Source organism: Oncorhynchus mykiss, chromosome 15, assembly GCF_057628025.1.
Source record: "Oncorhynchus mykiss isolate SJ-2025 chromosome 15, ASM5762802v1, whole genome shotgun sequence".
NCBI classification, from domain to species: domain Eukaryota; kingdom Metazoa; phylum Chordata; class Actinopteri; order Salmoniformes; family Salmonidae; genus Oncorhynchus; species Oncorhynchus mykiss.
This window is the reverse complement of record NC_143036.1, coordinates 22,829,970-22,850,408: the sequence shown is the minus strand read 5'-3', so window position 1 is coordinate 22,850,408 and position 20,439 is coordinate 22,829,970. Positions and strand designations below refer to the sequence as shown.

Genomic DNA, 20,439 nt, shown 5'->3' with positions numbered 1-20,439 from the left:
GATGTGAATACAGCACAAATTTTGCTTTTATTCAAAAAGGTAAGGATGCCTGCCACCCAGTGTTCTCACTATCGCCCCTTCTTTGATAAGCACAGATTTTAAACTGTTTTGCAAAATGTTGTTGTCCCTCCCATCTCAAGACTTATTTGCCCAAATTGGTCCTCGTGGACAAAAGTGGGTTTGTTAAAGGTTTATCTTTGGATAACCTCCGTCGACTATTACATATCGTAAATGCTTAATCAGAAACAACAACTCCTTGGGCTGTTTTATCTCTCGACACAGAAAAAGCTTTTGATAGACTAGAATGGCCATATCTCTGGTCTCTCTTGGAACATATGGGAATTGATTCCAATTTCATATGTTTAAAATACTAACATGCCAATCCCTCAGCCATAGTTATAACAGGAAAGATCTGCTCTGCTCCGTTCATAATTACTAGACGCAGCAGACAAGATAATCACATTTTTTCCTTTGCTATTTTTCTTTTTCATGGAAGCCCAGGCAATTCATCAATGAAAATAAATAACACATTTCCCTCAAATCTTCTGATCAATTCATCTCATTATACGCAGACAATATTTTACTATATCTACATAATGGATCTCAATTGCTCCCAAACGCATTGAAGATCATAGATAAATTCAGCTTAATCTTAAATTATAAAATGAATCTAACCAAATCAGCCCTTCTGCCTCTCAAGACCCCGACGGAGGACTCCATCTCTACTTATGGAATCCCAATCGTTTCCCATTTAAAATATTTGGGAATAGATATATTTCCTTCCTTAGATAAAACCATTTCTACAAACTTTAATATAACTCTCAAATTAATGAAATTGGACCTCAGTAGATGGACTAACATCCCAGTTGCTTTAACCTGCAGAATATCTATTGTCAAAATGAAAGACGTAGGAGGACCATCTGTAACAAACTTTAAACTGTGTTTCAGGCACTAGCATTTCGCTTCATCCTAAATTGGTTTAGACATGATTCTTCCACCCCCTGACTGAGTGTATTTAAAGAAATAGGGTCTTCACTGATATATCCCTTAAATGTAAACTACGCTTTGCATCTACTATTGCTCACACAACTTCTATTTGGCATAAAATTGAAAAACATACTCCATTATTTCACATTAATGCCTTGCGATTTGGAAGGCGGCCTTTTGCATACCCCCAATGGTCCAAATGTAGAATCCATACGCTTGACGATATCATGGATGGTTTGAGAACATTCCAAGATTTAAAAGACACATAACATTACCAGGCAACTCCTTTTGAATATATTTACAATTTATGTCAGCTATGCTGTTCAATGGAGTCCATTGGGAAACACACTACCGAACCATGCAATGATGATTTATAAATAATCTGGGCTCCCAAAAGGACTGATTTCTATTATATATGAACAACTTTTGGAAAGCTCATATTCTGAGTTAGCCATTTTTTAAAATTTTTATTATGGTTCACAGATCTACATAGAGTGGGACAAAAAAATATTTAGTCAGCCACCAATTGTGCAAGTTCTCCCACTTAAAATAATGAGAGGCCTGTAATTTTCATCACAGGTACACTTCAACTATGACAGACAAATGAGAAAAAAAATCCAGAAAATCACATTGTAGGATTTTTAATGAATTTATTTGCAAATTATGGTGGAAAGTAAGTATTTGGTCAAAAACAAAAGTTTATCTCAATACTTTGTTATATACCCTTTGTTGGCAATGACAGAGGTCAAACGTTTTCTGTAAGTCTTCACAAGGTTTTCACACACTGTTGCTGGTATTTTGGCCCATTCCTCCATGCAGATCTCCTCTAGAGCAGTGATGTTTTGGGGCTGTTGCTGGGCAAAACACGGACTTTCAACTCCCTCCAAAGATTTTATATGGGGTTGAGATCTGGAGACTGGCTAGGCCACTTCAGGACCTTGAAATGCTTCTTACGAAGCCACTCCTTCATTGCACTTGTGTTTTTTTTGTTGTTTTTTTCTTCTCATTTTGTCTGTCATAGTTGAAGTGTACCTATAGTGTACCTATAGTGTACCATAGTGTACCTATGATGAAAATTACAGGCCTCTCTCATCTTTTTAAGTGGGAGAACTTGCACAATTGGTGGCTGACTAAATACTTTTTTGCCCCACTGTAAGTGAATCTGAGCAACCCTTTAACTGGAACAGAATATGGAAAAATATGACCTTGGCATCCCATAATCCGAACCATCAATTGATACATTTTAAATTTGTTCAGACTGTATTTGACACCAAGGAAAGGTTTTACGATGAAACTGTCCCCAGCTGTTCACTGTGTCCCCTAAATCAGGTTGGCATATTCCTTCACATGATGTGGGAGTGCCTTGCAGTTAAATGGGACAAAGTTAAAAATATATACATATTTCAAAGTGCATGAATGTAAATATTCCATTTTACTTAACAATGACAGCTCCTTGAATTCCCCAATCAGAGATGATCACTGCGGGCAGGCAGCACTGCCGCAACTTTTTTTTTGTTGGCTCAGTCCAATAAGGAATGGTGCTAGTCAAGGAACAATTGAGGACTGGACAAATATACTTGTCTCTAGATAGAGATATGAGGGGATGTGGACTGACAACTAACCTGTCTTGCTAGGCAGGGTGGGAAGGGGTGGATTGCAGGGTGTTGTGAAGACATGTTGGGTTGAGGGTGTAGGCCCACCTTTTTGTTTCTTTTTCTCTACATACCAATTTTATTATTAGAAAATCCTGTGTGATAAATATGATTTCTCTGTATTTCCTATACAGGAAAATCTATGGGTGAATGTTTCAGCCTACGGGTACTAAGTGTGTAAATTGACATGAATATGGTACCTGTAACCAAAGCAAATCAATTATGTATTATGCTGTATATGGAATCAGGTCCCTTAATGAATGTGTATATATATTGTGTGCTTTTATTATTGATGGGCATTTGTACTGTATGTGTAACAACAGTAAATATGTTTGTGTTCTTAGGGACACTGCGCGGGACAGCATTCCCATTGATGTTTGTTATGATATCGATAGTGGTTGTGGAAGCTGAGAGCAGGGAAGGAAAGGGCAACATTAGCTATATAGGTGCACACTGAGATATATACACTGAGTGTACAAAACAATTATGAACACCTGCTCTTAACAAAGACTGACCAGGTGAAAGCTATAATCCCTTATTGATGTCATTTGTTAAATCCTCTTCAATCAGTGTGGATGAAGTGGAGGGGACTGGTTAAAGAAGGATTTTTAAGCCTTGAGACAATTGAGACATGGGCCAGCATCCCTGTGGAAGCATTGGCGTCAACATGGGCCAGCATCCCTGTGGAACACTTTCGACACGCTGTAGAGTCCATGCCCTGACGAATTGAGTCTGTCCTCAAGGGAAAATGGGAGGGGAGCTTAAAAATCCTTCTTTAACCTGTCTCCACCCCTTCATCTACACTGCGTTTGAAGTGGATTTAACAAGTGACATCAATAAGGGATCATAGCTTTCACCTGGGTTCACCTGGTCAGTCTTTTATAAAAAAGAGCTGGTGTTCCTAATGTTTTGTACATTCAGTGTAATCATGAGACTGAGGCAGAGGCAGAGAAGTGCACTGAAACGCACCTCTCCCGTGCCTGCTCTTTCCATATTTCTCACCCTTCTGTGTGATAGAAGAGAAAGATGAAAGGAGCAGACAAGGAAGAGGCGTTCACAGAGAAGACATCCATTTCAATGCACTCCTCTGCCTCCACCCAAATGAAGTCCTGTCGGCCTGGCAGCCTTCTTTAGCATCTGCTGCATTGCCTCTAGTGACGAGAGCAAAGACAGAGTAGGAAGATGATAGGCTGAAACTGCTTCTCCAATAGAAATCTCCGGTCAGACTTGTAGGCAATGTCATGGCGACGTTGGTTAGCTAAGCGCGTGCGCAGAATTACGTCATTGGGTCTAACGGTTGTCTCGCGCTGAACTGTGCATGTGCAGGCCTTCAAATCAAAGACACTCCTTCGATATCAAGTTTTTTTTTTACTAAGATGAAAACTTGTCAGGTTGTCACTTTCACAAGGTTGGAGTAATAACATGTTCAACTGACTTGAATCTAGGTTGTGCCTTTTAGATTTATAAAATTCTTCCTTAGTTTTCACTTCTCTCATTGACTAGTCATTTTCTATTAAGGTATCATTACTTTTACTCAAGTATGACAATTGGGTCATTTTTCCACCTTGTCATTTTTGCAACTTTAGTTGTGATACAAAAGTTAGGCTATATGTTTAGAGATGTTTTATACATTCTAAGGCTGCGTGATGCGGCTGATAATGATTTGACAAAAGTATCATGAAAGGCATGAGCTCTGTTTCTTGCACAGGCTGCACACACTTCATCAGTCTCTTATTCACAATTTGACAAGCACTTGATAATATTCTTACCCATCAGACTATTCTTAATTGAATCTGGACTTTACATATAGGCTACTAATATATGTGTGGAATTATTTTTGATTTAGAAATGCCCACAAAAATATATAATAATTAATGGAGGTTATGTGCTGTTACGTTATTCAGAAAATTTACAAAATTGTGTAGGCTAATTAGCTTACTCCTGTCTATACATAAATAAAATCTTTCAAAATAGGCTACTTAAGATAGATTTGGTCACAGAGGATCATTGGCTTCTTAAAAAATATATATATCATTTTTAATCACATTGCCTACAGTTGGAAGGAAAGGCAATTTGGGCAGATTATTGTTGAGTTGTAACTGTCTGTGAAAAACAGAGGGAGGCCAAGCCAGGCATAGGGCAATATTTTAAAATACAATCGAGGGGAGAACATAGTTTGGAAAGCAAATGGTTATTGCTGTAAAGAGATGACGATGAAAAGACTTCTGTCTTTTAGAATAAAAATGATCAACTTAATTGAGCGAACAACTGTATAGCCCATCTTATTTGCACCAGCGGAGAGCATTGGCAATATCCCTGGTGAGTGCGCACTGCACATATTCACTATTTATAATTGTTGGGTCAGTGCTACTTAAAAGTTAGTTTTTGGACAATAATTTCCTCATCCAGTTTAGAATGACTCACCTTCTATTTGTGTCTCCCCTTCTCGTAGGCCTATTGTGTGGACAATGTCGTTTTTGATTTATCTCTTTGTCAGTGCCAGCAGAGTAGGCTACCCTGTAATTTGTTGTTTTAAAAGAAATTCTAACAGGCCTCCCGAATGGCGCAGCGGTCTAAGGTACTGCATCGCAGTGCTTGAGGCGTCACTACAGCCCCTGGTTCGATTCCAGGCTGTATCACAGCCGGCTGTGACCGGGAGACCTATGAGGCGGTGCACAATTGGCCCATCATTGTCCGGGTTAGGGGAGTGTTTGGCCAGCCGGGATTTTCTTGTCCCATCCCGCTGCAGTGACTCCTTGTGGCGGACCAGGTGCCTGCAACCTGACCTCGGGCGTCAGCTGTACAGTTTCCTTTGACACACAGGTGCAGCTGGCTTCCGGGTTAAGTAATCAGTGTGTCAAGAAGCAGTGCGGCTTGGCAGGGTCGTGTTTCAGAGGACGCATGACTGAGTTGCAGCGACGGGACAAGACTGTAACTACCAATTGGATATAATGAAAAAAAGGGGTAAAAATTACCAAAAAAATAATATAAATAAATGTACCTTCTCCAGTCATATAATGTGTAGTAGAATTGCATGAAATGTGTTTATAAAAAGCCACGCAAAGAAAGAAGAAACGTATCTATAATAGCCTAGGACTATAGCCAGCCTATGAACAAACAGGCCTCCCGAATGGCGCAGCGGTCTAAGGTACTGCATTGCCGTGCTGGAGGCGTCACTAAAGACCCTGGTTCGTTCCCAGGATGTGTCACAACCGGCCGTGATCGGGAGTACCATAGGCCCAACTTCATCCAGGTAAGGCGAGGGTTTTGCTGGAGTAGGCCGTCATTGTAAATAAGAATTTGTTCTTAACTGACTTGCCTAGTTAAATAAAATAAAAATACTCTACACTATACACACTCAGCCATGCATTGAACAGCCTTTTTTTGCTAACAGTGATTGAGTTATATTATTAGCCTAAAATAGGACTATCAATTCCGCACATCACATTACGAATAGTACGAATAGTCCTGTATTAGAGGACCGTTATAGCCCCCTACACTGTTTGGAAAGCAGATTAATGTGCTATATTTTAAGAATTGAGTAATAAATATGCATGAGAAAGCTGGGATCCTCTTTTTAAATAGTGGCCTGTCAACTCTGTATTTGCACACGATTGTACAATGACTGGGTTTATAATATGGTCACCCTAACAGCTCTAACCCCATATAGACACCGTTTATGTGGGTTTTGACTTTTGGAGTCACTTTGCAATTTAGTTATTTTTCCCACAAATTGATTTTCAGACCAACATTTGTATGGAAGACTTTGAACTCGAATTAGGAGGTTGTTTATGCAATGCACTTATTAAATTCTTAATGTTTAATTCTCTTTTAAAATGTGTATGTATCTCTTTTCGGGCAGGGTATTATCGTGAAGTTACTCTGGCTTAGTTGGCCTTTCTAAATGTTTTTCTTCCATCCTAGGGATGGAATTCTCATCAACAGTATGTAATGGATACATAAAGTGGGAACAAACTTCACAATCTTGAGTTCTAAGTAGGACCATTATGGTGTTATTCGAACTCTGGAGAGAAATAGACTTTAGAGAGTGACATTGGGCAGAAGTTCCATGTTTTCGTCAAATAGAATCCATCTTTGTGACAACAAAATAAACAGTGTGTTGGAAGATGGAAAATAGATGACCTATATGGAATTGACTCATTGGTGTCTGCTCTTCAAACAAAAGGTCATCTATTGTTTGCCACTAATGACAGAGTGCAATTAAACGCAGTCTGTTTAAAGGTTATCATTAGTTTGTAATGATCCACTTCACAACAGTGGCTTATTTTCAACAGCAAGCTCATTCCATGCAGGACTACAATGTGTGGTTTTTAAGCCTACAAGTCCCCCACATTAATTCACTACTTCACAAGGGCATTGAATAAAGTACTTAACAGATACTTACAGTATGTGTAATGCGTATGTGTAACATAATGTGTAATGCACATGTATCACTTATTTTTATAGGAAACATTAATGTGTGGAAAATCCCAAATTGTTTGCGTAGTCAATTTACACACATCTCTGACACACACACACACACACACACTCTTACCCCATCAGACATGCCACCAGGGGTCTTTTCACAGTCCCCAAATCCAGAACAAAAATCCAGAACAAATTCCAAAAAGCATACAGTATTATATAGAACCATTATTGCATGGAACTCCGTTCCATCTCATATTGCTTATATGAACAGCAAACCTGGTTTAAAAAAAAACAGATAAAGCAACACCAAATGGAACAACACCTCTCTCCTATTTGACCTAGAAAGTTTGTGTGTATGTATTGATAATTGGCTAAGTGTGTCTTTAATTTTTTTTTTATGTAGTTCTGTCCTTGAGTAGTTCTTGTCTATTGGTGTTCTGTATTATGCCATGTTTTATGTCATCTTTTGCAACAGCTAATGGGGATCCTAATAAAATACTAAACGTGTGCTAGCACTAGCAGCTAATTAGCCATCAATGCATAGGCAATTAGAGTGGGCAATATTAGGTTAAGCTATACTCGGATGAAGTACCAGACCATTCACAGTATTTTGATGAGCTCTAAAATGTTACCCACAAGAGTACAGCAAAACGTGCAAACTCAATTTAGGATAAGATGTATGTTACCTCCGTCTCCAGAAATAGGTTTATGTGTGTCCCTCTATTTACTGGCTTAACAAACCCACCCAGTTTCCCCACAGAGCAAGGTGACGTCTGTGTAAACACACGTCATGGGCCTGCGCCTCATCAGTCACAAGACCTCCTGTCAATCCTGATGGAGACACAGACAGCACCGGGTCTCCCTCAAACCCAAGGAGAATTTTAATATCTATACGGGACAATATAATTCCTATAACTGATTCTAATAGATGTGTTCTTTAGAAAATACACTGTAAGCGAATGTTTCAGTTCCTTCGATGGTTCCAATAGTTTACTACTGTGTACTTTGATACTCTATTGACACCTATCTGTTATTCCTAAAAGCATAGTGCACTATTCAGAACTTATGATGTAAATCGAACACAGTACACTGCATATTTGGAAAAAGGGTTGGTGGGCAGTGGAGGTATTCTTCCAGTGGGATACCCAGCACAGAATCCCAAAGCCTTTGACATCTTCACACTTACTCAAAGCAGAAAGAGGTTGTTGCAGAGCAAGGCTTTCCAGGCCCTGGCCTTTAAAATGGCTTTAGGTCATAGCAGAGATCTCTCTTACGTTGCACTCTTGCTGAGTAAGAACATTAGCCTGTTATATTCAGACGTCAGGCTTTGTTTGAAACGCTCAAAAGGGTGTCCATTGTCTTCGGTTGGTTAGAAATGTGTGGATAGTACTTGTTATGGGTAATTCCATGGTAACGGAATTACGCTGAGACTCAGGTTTCACTTTAAAGTGTATACCAAACAAAAACCATTGACTTTAAAGTTTAACAGACTATAGAACTCTATGTACAAGGACTACTTTCAACAATTGTGACTGAAACATTTACAAAAACACATTTACAGGAAGAACTGTGTAAATACAAAGTTTGGTAACAGAATAAAACATCTATTTTAGAGTAATTCTCTTACCAAACTTTGCATCTGCACAGTTTCATGTATTTTTTTACTGTGTCAATTGTTCAAAGCAGTCATTGGCATATAGTTGTATGGTGTGTTAAACGTTTTTTGTTTGCCATACATTTCAGTGGTCTCAGCATAATTCTGTTACTGTGGAATAGCCCTTTCGTTTATGAAAAATAATGTTGACAGTGCCTTCAGAAAAGTAAATTAATCTCCCAGTGTCTGGTGGAAAGCAGACTGAACCTGGTTTTCCTCCGTACATTTTTTTATCCTGAAACCCTCCCCCCCCAGTCCTTAACGATTACAAGCATACCCATAATATGATGCAGCCACCACTGTGCTTAAAAATATGGAGAGTGGTACTCAGCAATGTGTTGATTTGGATTTGCAACAAACATAACACTGTGTATTCAGGACACTCTTTTGTAGTTTTACTTTAGTACCTTGTTGCAAACAGAATGCATTTTTTTGAATATTTTTAAAATTCTGTACAGGCTTACTTTTCACTTGTCAATTAGGTTAGTATTGTGGGGTAACTACAACTGAAGATGGATCAACAACATTTTCTCCTAAACTCTGGAACTGTTTCACCATTGGCCTCATGGTGAAATCCCTGAGCGGTTTCCTTCCTCTCCGGCAACTGAGTTGGGTAGGACGCCTGTATCTTTGTAGTGACTGTGTGTATTGATACACCATCCAAAGTGTAACCTCACCATGCTCAAAGGGATATTCAATGTCTGCTCGTTATTTTCATTTTTTACTCATCTTCTAATAGGTGCCCCTCTTTGCGAGGCATTGGAAACCTCCCTGGTCTTTGTGGTTGAATTTGTGTTTAAAATGCACTACTTGAATGAGGGACCTTACAGATATGTATGTATGTGTGGCGTACAGAGATGAGGTAGTCATTCATAAATCATGTTAAAACACAATTATTGCACACAGTCCATGCAACACATTATATGTCATTTTTCCATTGTAATCCCACTTTGTAACAACAACATTTTGAAAAAGTCAAGGGGTGTGAATACTTTCTGAAGGGACTGTATGTGCCACAGCTCTTTCCAATAATTGCTTGAATCAACCGTTGACTGTTCAACTCAAACAGGTCCTCAAACTTATTTGAATTTCATACATTCAACACTTGGAATGTCCTACTAAAATAACCATGGCAGACAGAAGAAAATAATTTCCCCAGAGGCTTTCCTTAGAAAAAAACATTTTGACTGTTAGTGAGGGTGTCTGGGACTCTGACCAAGGCATGAAGAGCTTAATTCTACTTTGGTGGACGTTATTGGAGCTATCTCAGAGAGTGGACCACAGAGGAGGGTAACTGCTCCTGGACTAAGTCCAGCCTAACCTGGCAACACTGCAGTTTGAGTCTGATTTAGGGGATGGCCACTTTTCCTGCCTGTCTGAAGAGGCCTTACTTTCCAAAATCAAAGTTTTTCAGGCCTCAAATGTCAAGATGACCCAGGCCATCGGTTGTGTAGATCTAGCTATATGGTTCAATGAATGGAAAGGATAAGCACCATAAATCAGAAATGTTCCATTCATTGGACTTGTTTTGATATAACAGTACTCTTTCTTTTTACTCATAGAAAATCTTTACATTTCTTTCCTCAGTTGAACAGAATTCATTCCACCAAAAATTGGCCTCTGACTTCATCAAATGGTGAGCTGTCTCCCACCATGCACCAGAATTATGTGTCATTATCCTGCAGCTCTGATTGCATTGCTTCAATTTGTATGCCCATTGTTCCCACATTCTATTTGGCTCTCCTAATGTCATTGTCACTCCCTTTTACATGGCTCTTTGACTATGTTAATATCTCCTCTGGAGGTTAATTCCACTGGTCCTTAATGTCATATCTATGTGTTGAAATTAAGTGGAATGTATTGCATTTTTAAGGACTGGTTAAGAATTTCAAAGCCCATTGGCGACGTTATATCTTACCGTATACATTTATTTTGTGCTTGTTTACAAACTTATTTTTCCAAATACTGAGATCAAAGTCTTGTTTATAACCAGTTTCCTCATCAGTTTCCCTGGTAACGGGGATTTATTGTGCTCTCTTTACTCCTGGGTTCACTTTGATGACTGTCTGCGTCCCACATGGCACCCTATTCCCTATATACAGTAGTGCACTACTTTTGACCAAGGCCCATAGGGCTCTGTGCAAAAGTAATGCACTATATAGGGAATAGAGTGCCGTTTCAGTCAATGTCTTAGGCACCTACCAGTGGAGTAAACCTCTAAAGCAAATCGGTCTTTGATGTAGCCGACTTGTCATTTCGTCAAGTTCATGAGCTCACCAGGAGGGAAGCGTTGCAACCGTTCAGCCCTGCTTTATCTCGGGGTACCGCACTCCATTTGTGAGCAATCGTGTCTCTGGCGTTGAATACAAACAAGGTACCATTGATTAAATATGAGGTGGGATTGTGTGAGGTGCCATGGGAGCCTACAGCTGTGGAGTTTGGATTGTTAACACAAGAACAAACATGCATGTTGACACACACACAATTTGTCTCTCTGACTCTTTTCTCTGTGCGTGTGTGCATGCCTGTATGTGTTATAACTCAACAAATTGTCACTTGTGTATCTTAATCACCGTCTTATCAGGTAATGCCCTTTATGGTGGCATTACCTGATAAGACGGTGATTAAGATACACAAGTGACAATTTGTTGAGTTGGAGATAAGTCTATAGGGCCATACTGTTCTGTGGATGAGGAGAAGAGGTAAAGGAGAGTAGAAAGAGTGGGAGTGAGGGGTGCATTCCAAACAGCTCCAAGCTGCATCTCCTGACCTGGCCCTGGGGAGGGTCAGGATAGCCAGTCCACTGATGACAGATTTGGTCTGTGTGTTTTGTCATGCGGGCAGGGGGATAGATGGGTGTCTAATAAATGTTTTGCACTTTCTCCCGCTGAATCTATCGATTCATCCTGCCTCTGACCCTCTCTATCCCCCTGCCAGTGAGAACAATACCAAGCATGACAACGGTAAGAGACCTCTCCCCTCAGGGTCATCCACCATAAGCTGTAGATTCATAAAGCCTCACACATCTCTATTCTTTCAGCTTTATCAGGAGCTTCACCCAATGGTAGTTTCCAGAATTTCTACTTTCCACATCATAGTCATGTAAGTGCCCCGGTGTCCTCTGGCTTTAATCGCTCTATGAAAACCCTAAGCCAGCACTTTTCCCCTTTTGTCTGGGAGGAAGTCAAGGCAGGCGTTTTATTATCTGATTAAATGTAAACTGGAAGGTCAGTGGAGAACAAGTTGTCATTTTAAATGATGGCAATGTGGGTTTACATTTAATATTCAAGGTTCTAACCACCAACTGTGCTGTAAGGGCTACATCCCAACTTGAGAAACATGCATGTAACTTGAGTTTGTGTGTAAGTAATGCATTGATGCCAATGTGGGATTTATAAGATCCATTACTAGGGCTGTTGTGGTGACCGTATTACAGCCACACCCACGCTCACCAGTCATGATGGCAGTCAAATTCCACGTGACCATTTAGTCATGGCAACCAGGCTTCTCCAAGCTCTGATGCTGCTGATGGTCATTAGTAGCCTACCAAAATTGCTAACTGCCTGGTAATCAGCACTCCATTGTCATTCTGACATCAATGCAAATGTAAGCAAAAATCAAATCAAGCACTTCATGAGAGCCTATGAGCTCATTTCCATAGGCTATGTAATTGCGTGAGACAACACAGTTTTGATGGTCTTATTTCTCAACTTTCCTACTGTTAAGCACATTGCTTCGCTTTACAACAGGAGTATAGCCTAGCTGGCTGGCATGAAAATGAACCACAGGAAAAGTGTCCTCCATTCGCTATTTAAGTGCATAGATGACGTTTATTTTTGACCCTGCTCCGAAACAGGTGCAAGATAATGGTCCATTCTAAATCAAAACTAATTTCACACATACAGTATATTATTTATTATATGTAAAGACAAAATTAAATTAAGAATAATCTGATGGGTGACAAAATCACTTGTGAATTATTTCCAGCATGTGCAGCAAGGCAAGAAAGAGCCCATGCATTTTTAGACTTTTTCAAATCATAGTCGCATACCTCATGTAGCCTAGCCCTTAGGCTTATGTTTTGATAAGGTTTGTATCACAACTAAAGTGGCCAAATAACTTAAGCACATTAATCCGCTTTACAGCCGGTGTAGAGCCTAAGTGGCAAACATAGGTGGCGCTTGAGTTTCAAGTTTGGGGAAGATATTTTTCCCTAAACAAATGCACCTTTTTATAATAAAGCATTACATGCATAATCACATTTGCGTTCACTTTTGTGAACAGTGTTTTCCCGTTAATTGATTTAATTTTGGAACAATTGCTCTAATAGCCTACTGCCGTGTGTGCATCGCTGCGTGTGTGCGTTGCTGCGCTTATAATTTGAAGAAATAGCCTAATAGTTGATCAACATTTTAAGCTTAATGATCTGATCTGTTGCATCAGCCTCATTGCTTTTAATTTTTTTTTTTTATGTGAGTGGTTGTATTCATTTGGGATCTATCGCATCCCACAACTGTCCCAAAGTATGTATGGAATACTTATTTCTCGCACAGGACAAGTTGACCAATAGAGTAGGTCAACTTTTGTACAATGGGGGATAGTAGATTGACTTAGGCTAGTGCTTTTGGCCTACTCATCTTGTTTGCTGACAAAAAGAAAATGTGGACAGTTCTAACATCTTCAATATTCACCTCGGAATTTGATAAGGACACGCGCAGTTGCATCTCCGATGTGTCTGTCTTCACTTGTAGCCTATTTCGCAGCTGAGATGCCTGTGAGTAGGACCCAATCACGTGACGGGCATTGGCTAATAAGAATTGAGATATCTGAGAGATCCATGTGAGTGAGAGGTAGGTGTTTCGGAGCATGGCGATTGTCAGCCGGAAGAAGGGAATTATAATGATTATATTCAGCCCAAGGGCACAACGGCCACTCAAGGGGGATGCCACTGGGAAATTTGATGCCTGGTGAGAATATTATCAAGTGATTGTTAAATTGTGAGTGAGAGACTGATGAAGTGTGTACGGCCTGCGCAAAAAAGGTCATGCCTTTCATGCAACTTTTTTTAGGTCATGCAGCCTTAGAATGTATTACAAATCAAAACATAGCCAATGTTTGTATCATATCTAAAGTTGCATAAATAACTCTAAATTAAGCATATAGGAGGACCTGTTTCTTTGCTAACCGCTCAACACAAAATAGCCGCAGAAATTGTAATGAAATCTTTTGTAGAAAATATCCTTTCTATTTTATTCAGCTATGTTCAATTTTATTCTTCATACTATAAAATAATATAAAATAATGCCACAGAATTCAAAGCAAATCTTGTCTGCTAAATGAACTAGTGTATCCCATAGCCATATGGCATATTCAGATCAGGGCCGAACATAATGTCTGAGTACGCTATTATGTTCTTCTGAAATAGACTACATTTTCTTCATATCATGTTTCTTTAGACGTGTCAAAGATAAGTAATGGATTTATTGTGATGTAGGCTATATCAAATGGATTTATTAGACTTTTTAAAATGTCGATGGTCTGCGTCAGTGGCTTGTAGGCTATGCTAAATGTGTTTATATCCATTAAATGGTCAACTACTGTGAGACCAGCAGTTATTTGCTTGACCATCACCGGTTGACAAAATGTCATGACCACCACAAGCTTATTCATTACAAAGGCACCACATCCTGTGTTTTTCCCCCTGGTCTTCTTTACATAGCGTACCAACTATCTAGACCTACCTCTTTGAGGATTAGGTCAGGGGTTTTCAAACCTCATCGGGGACACCCAGCCAGCCGTTCCATGTATTTCAGAGCTCTCACACCTGATTCAACTTGTCAAGTAATTATCAAGCCCTTTGACTACTTTAATCAGGTGAGCTGGTTTAGGGCTACAACCAAATTGTGAAACGTCTCAGAGGAGAGGTTTGGAAACCACTGATGTAGATGGGTGATGGGGGTGACATCAGAAGAGCGGTGACGTAGCAACTGGGGCAGAGGGGTGATGGAGATAACAGAAGGGTGACTGGGTTGAAAGGTCCAGAGAGGCGATGTTGGTGACAGGACCAGAGAGGGGTAACTGAGGTGACAAGGGCAGAGAAGTTTGTGTAAATGTGACAAGGCAGCGTCCCCGTCCCCCACCCCTTCTAAAGGCAGTGAAAGCTAAAGTGACCCAGGAGGTCAGTTATTAATGTGAACCAGATGCCCTGTTGATAATAAGCACTTGATAATATTCTCACCAGGCCTCGAATTTCCCGGTGGCAGGAGCGCTGACAGATGCTTTGTAAACAACAGAGGCTGTGTGAGGATACAGAGCCTGTCATTGGGAATAAACTCACCGCTTGGTTTTGGCTGCTTTTTGTGAGCATGGTGATAGTATTAGAGAATCCGTTTATGTTTTCATCTGACTGCTAGAGAAGGATGTATGAAACAATTTGTCTGAACTGCCAGGAGGCCGACCGTCATTATCTCTCGTGTTATGTTGAATCAAATAAAATGTTATTTGCCACATGCACCGAATACAACAGGTGTAGACTTTACTGTGAAATGCTTACTTACAAGCCCTTTCCCAACAATGCAGATTTATAAATAAGAAACATTTGCCAAAAGGAAACACAATATAACTATAACAAGACTATATACAAGGAGTACCGGTACTGGGTCAATGTGCAGGACGTACAAGGTAGTGGAGGTAATATGTACATGGAGGTAGAGGTGAAAGTGACTAGGCAATAGATAATAAAGAGTAGCAGCAGTGCAAATAAAATGAGGGTAAATGCAAATAGTCAGGGTAACCATTTTGGTTAACTGTTCAGCATTCTTATTGCTTGGGGGTAGAAGCTGGAGCCTTTTGGTCCCAGACTTGGTGCTCCTGTACCGCTTGCCGTGTGGTAGCATAGAGCACAGTCTATGACTTGGGTGGAGTCTTTTACAATTTCTTGGCCTTCTTCTGACACCGGCTGTTGTAGAGGTCCTGTATGTACGTACTTGGCAGTATGCACTACCCTCTTTAGCACCTTACGGTCAGATGCCAAGCAGTTACCATACCAAGCGGCGATGCGTCACCGGCTGGGTTTCCCTTTGTAAGCCATGATAGTTTGCAATTCCTGGCATATCTGACGAGTGTCAGAGCCGGTGTGCTAGGATTCGTTATTAGTCCTGTATTTAAGCTTTTCCTGTACAATGGTTCGTCGGAGGCCGTAGAAGGATTTCTTATAAGCATCCGGATTAGTGTCCGGCTCCTTCAAAGCAGCAGCTCTAGCCTTTACCTTGGTGCATATATTGTCCATGGCTTCTGGTTGGGATATGTACGTAGGTCACTGTGGGGATGTTGTCCTTGATGCACTTACAGTTGAAGTCAGAAGTTTACATACATACACCTTAGCCAAATGTATTTAAACTTAGTTTTTCACAATTCCTGACATTTAGTCCTACTAAAAATTCCCTGTCTTAGGTCAGATAGGATCACCACTTTATTTTAAGAATGTGAAATGTCAAAATAATAGTTGAGAGAATGATTTATTTCAGCTTTTATTTCTTTCATCATATTCCCAATGGATCAGAAGGTTACATACACTCGATTAGTATTTGGTAGCATTGCCTTTAAATTGTTTAACTTGGGTCAAATGTTTCAGGTAGCCTTCCACAAGCTTCCCACAGTAAGTTGGGTGAATTTTGTCCCATTCCTCCTGACAGAGCTGGTGTAACTGAGTCAGGTTTGTAAGCCTCCTTGCTCGCACATGGTTTTTCAGTTCTTCCCACAAATTTCTATAGGATTGAGGTCAGTGATGGCCACTCCAATACCTTGGCCTCCCCCTTTTTCCTCCAAATATAACGATGGTCATTATGCCAAACAGTTCTATTTTTGTTTCATCAGACCAGAGGACATTTCTCCAAAAAGTTTGATGTTTGTCCCCATGTGCAGTTGCAAACCGTAGTCTGGCTTTTTTATGGCGGTTTTGGAGCAGCGGTTTCTTCCTTGCTGAGCGTCCTATCAGGTTATGTGGATATAGATACTTTTGTACCTGTTTCCTCCAGCATCTTCGCAAGGTCCTTTTCTGTCGTTCTGGGATTGATTTGCACCAATGTACGTTCATCTCTAGGAGACAATGCGTCTCCTTCCTGAGCGGTATGACGGCTGCGTGGTCCCATGGTGTTTATACTTGCGTACTGTTTGTACAGATGAACGTGGTACCTTCAGGCGTTTGGAAATTGCTCTCAATGATGAACCAGACTAGTGGAGGTCTGCAATTATTTTTCTGAGGTCTTGGCTGAGTTCTTTTGATTTTCCCATGATGTCAAGCAAAGAGGCACTGAATTTGAAGGTAGGCCTTGAAATACATCCACAGGTACACCTCCAATTGACTCAAATGATGTCAATTAGCCTATCAGAAGCTTCTAAAGCCATGACATCATTTTCTGAAATTTTCCAAGCGGTTTGAAGGCATAGTCAACTTAGTGTATGTAAACTTCTGACTCACTGGAATTGTGATACAGTGAATTATAAGTGAAATAATCTGTCTAAACAATTGTTGGAAAAATGACTTGTCCTGCACAAAGTAGATGTCCTAACCGACTTGCCAAAACTATAGTTTGTTAACAAGAAATTTGTGGAGTGGTTGAAAAACAAGTTTTAATGACTCCAACCTAAGTCAGTAAACTTCCGACCTCAACTGTATGTCAAATCTAAGTTTAGTGCACAGGATACAGGGTGTAAACAGTACAGTGAAATTATTCTCCTTTTGTGACTGAGGTAGGTTATAAGTCATGCCAGCCACAGTTTCAATTAATTTGTTGTTTCTATAGGAATTTAGATTCTTCAATTGTATACATTGTAGCCTGGACATCAAACCTGTGAGAAACATGATCAATAAAGCATGTATTCCTTGGTTGTCCCTATGGGACTGTGAAGTATGTGCTGCAGTCGGACTCAGATATCCATAGTTGATATGTTATATATGGCCTACTTTGGAAATTAGAACTTAGAAAGTTATATTGCACAAAAACTTTGAGTCAAGGGTGAGGAAGTTAACTGATAAGACTGGTCAGACAAATGTTGAGCCGCAGAGAGAGAATAAACTCGAAAAAGTATTCTGTCTTTTCGAAGAGATACTCGACTTTGTTATAGAAACGGAAAAGGTCAGATAAGGAGTCTCTGGCCTCGGAATGGAGTGAGTGAAAAAGCGACGTGATGAAAACATTCATCACTGAGTGTATGGCACGGATGAAAAAGGAATCTTTAGAGCAGTATTGATATAGTTCTGCTTGGTGCCATGACTCATTTGTAGAGTTTGGAAGGCTTGCAGCTGGCTACTGCATCAGCGCTGGAACAGAATCGCACCCCAAATCTATGGGGGCATTACTTCATCGAGGAACACTGAATAATTCAAACATGCAGTATTGGCAGCTCCAATCACCTACTTTCAGCCAGGTAGCATCAGAGGGCAACGGAATGTATAATTTGATAGGAGATAGTAATGAGTACGTTTTTGGTATCTTCAGAGGTTCAAAAGCTGTTTTGAAAAATGGTACTTTATTTATGGAACGTATGGTATTGTCAGACGTCAAGGGCGCTCATGCTACAGTACTGCAGAGAGATTACAGGCCTCTCTGCATTATTTTGTTTTATATATATATATGAATGTATGTATATGTGTATATATTTATTTATTTATTTGAGTAGGCAAGTCAGTTAAAAACAAATTCTTATTTACAATGATGGCCTGCCCCGGCCAAACCCTCCCCTAACCCAGACGACGCTGGGCCAATTGTGCGCCACCCTATGGGACTCCCCATCACGACCGGTTGTGATACAGCCCGGGATCGAACCAGGGTCTGTAGTGACGCCTCTAGCACTGAGATGCAGTGCCTTAGACGCTGCGCCACTCGGGAGCTCCAAAAGGCCGTGTCTATGGCTGGTATTGAAACTACGCTTTTAGATTCGATTACAAATCATTTGGACAACAATGCTTTGCGGCCACAAGGTGTTCAAAAGTATCTCTTCCTAGTTTTTGAAATAGACATGTCTGAAAAGCGGTCACATTTAGGGACCAATTCGCCTTCACAACATTGACACATTCATGTCCTTGTCCAGAAGTGCTCACAGCTACAGATCTGATCACAATTGGATCGCAATCTTTTGCTCGTATACTCCTGACATTATGACATAAGTGGGCACATTTAAAAATAACCAAACAATTTAAACCACCAAATCTCTAACCTATTCCTTAACTTTTCATTACAATAAAGCAGAATCAGATTAAATACTGCTACGTTCAAGAAGCCATTCTGAAACGATTATGCTATTTTCAAAGAATGAATCTGTCTCCACATTACGCCCGAGGTACCAGACTCACCAGGCTCTCTGCTGTCTCTACGCCTCTTGTTGAATTGATGGTGAAATATGTCCCCGTGCTGAGCCCTCTGAGCCTTCACACCCGTGACCTCTCTCATATCCTTTGTTGTCAATCAGCTAGGGGACACTGTGGCATAGTCGCTGGCCGCAGTACTGTCACCAGCTCGCTCCCCAGACAGCCAGGACATTGTAAAACACTGGCCTCGGTCAGCACGGGCTAATTGGGTGGAGTGTAGCATCAGGAGAGAGGAAGATGACTGCTGCTGGCCTCGCTGCGTGACTCCATTACATGTCGCTGTGTGGAGAAATGGACAACGGCCCATGGAGTTAAGATACTGACGCGTCTGTTAACTGCATCTAGGCTTGCTGAAATCGAAGTTGTTTTTATGTGGCCACTTTTTAATACAATACATGAACTGTATTTAGAACCATGTCTTGTAAGGTGTGCTGTTATTTCAAGGTTCAACACTGAAGCTGCCTGGTCAAAAATAGAGATGGAATGGAAATGAAAAGAAATGCCGATATGGTTTGGGTTTACTGTACATGACACATTCCACTCTGTTTCTACATGTGACTAGAAGAAATGTGTTTCGCCAAGGCTGCTTTGTGTCTCATTTCAGATGCCGCTCGTACGAGGACTGCTGTGGCACGCGCTGCTGCGTCCGAGCCCTCTCCATCCAGCGGCTATGGTACTTCTGGTGAGTCCTACCTACCAGGCGGTCCTTTCCAATGGATCGACATTTACTCTGCCCTCCCCCTCTAACTCCCCTCCTTTCCTCCATGACAGTCCCAAGGCTACATCTGTCGCTATTGGTATTCAGGGCCCCAACTCAAGGGATCAGGGGGTCAGGCAGCCAAATCAATACCCCACTCCAGAGATGACTGCGGTGTTTGCATACAGATAATCCCCTGCGACCATCGCCCTTGTGACCTCTCTAAACAAGGTGTTTTGTGATGTGGCCGGCCCTTGGCTGGTAATGAAGAACAGGAACCTTGTAGTAAGGGTTAGATGAACTGTGTCTGTGTGGAGCGATATAGGCTGGTCAATACTGAGCATTGAGTATGTTGTAGTGAAGCTCTCGAGTCAACAGGGAGCTGATGTGTTGAGGCGAAGAGCTTGTGTAGGATAATTATGACCGAAACAATGGCGTGCTGAGGACAAGGACATCATGAAACCGTTAGGAACCCAGAAAGAGAAATGCAGCGCACTGGGCACGATCCTGTCAGGCATTGTCTTATACGCCTATTGTGGGACATGCAATTAAGCATGAAATAGGCCTCTCTTTTCCATGATTAATGTATGTTAGTGGTGCAATTAGCCATAACGACCTCTTGAGTTACAAGAGTCTAGGGTCACTTATTCTC

At 40.8% G+C, this 20,439-nt stretch overlaps 1 protein-coding gene across 2 annotated transcripts in view; it reads left to right on the top strand.

Moving 5' to 3' along the window:
• Positions 1-20,439, top strand: part of LOC110489804 (VOPP1 WW domain binding protein) — a 95,190-nt gene that overhangs the window by 48,882 nt on the left and 25,869 nt on the right. For both annotated transcript variants that reach the window (XM_036944071.2, XM_021562725.3), the window contains exon 3: positions 19,695-19,772. In XM_036944071.2, the coding sequence (XP_036799966.1) occupies positions 19,695-19,772 (78 nt within the window). The remainder of the gene's footprint in view (positions 1-19,694; positions 19,773-20,439) is intronic.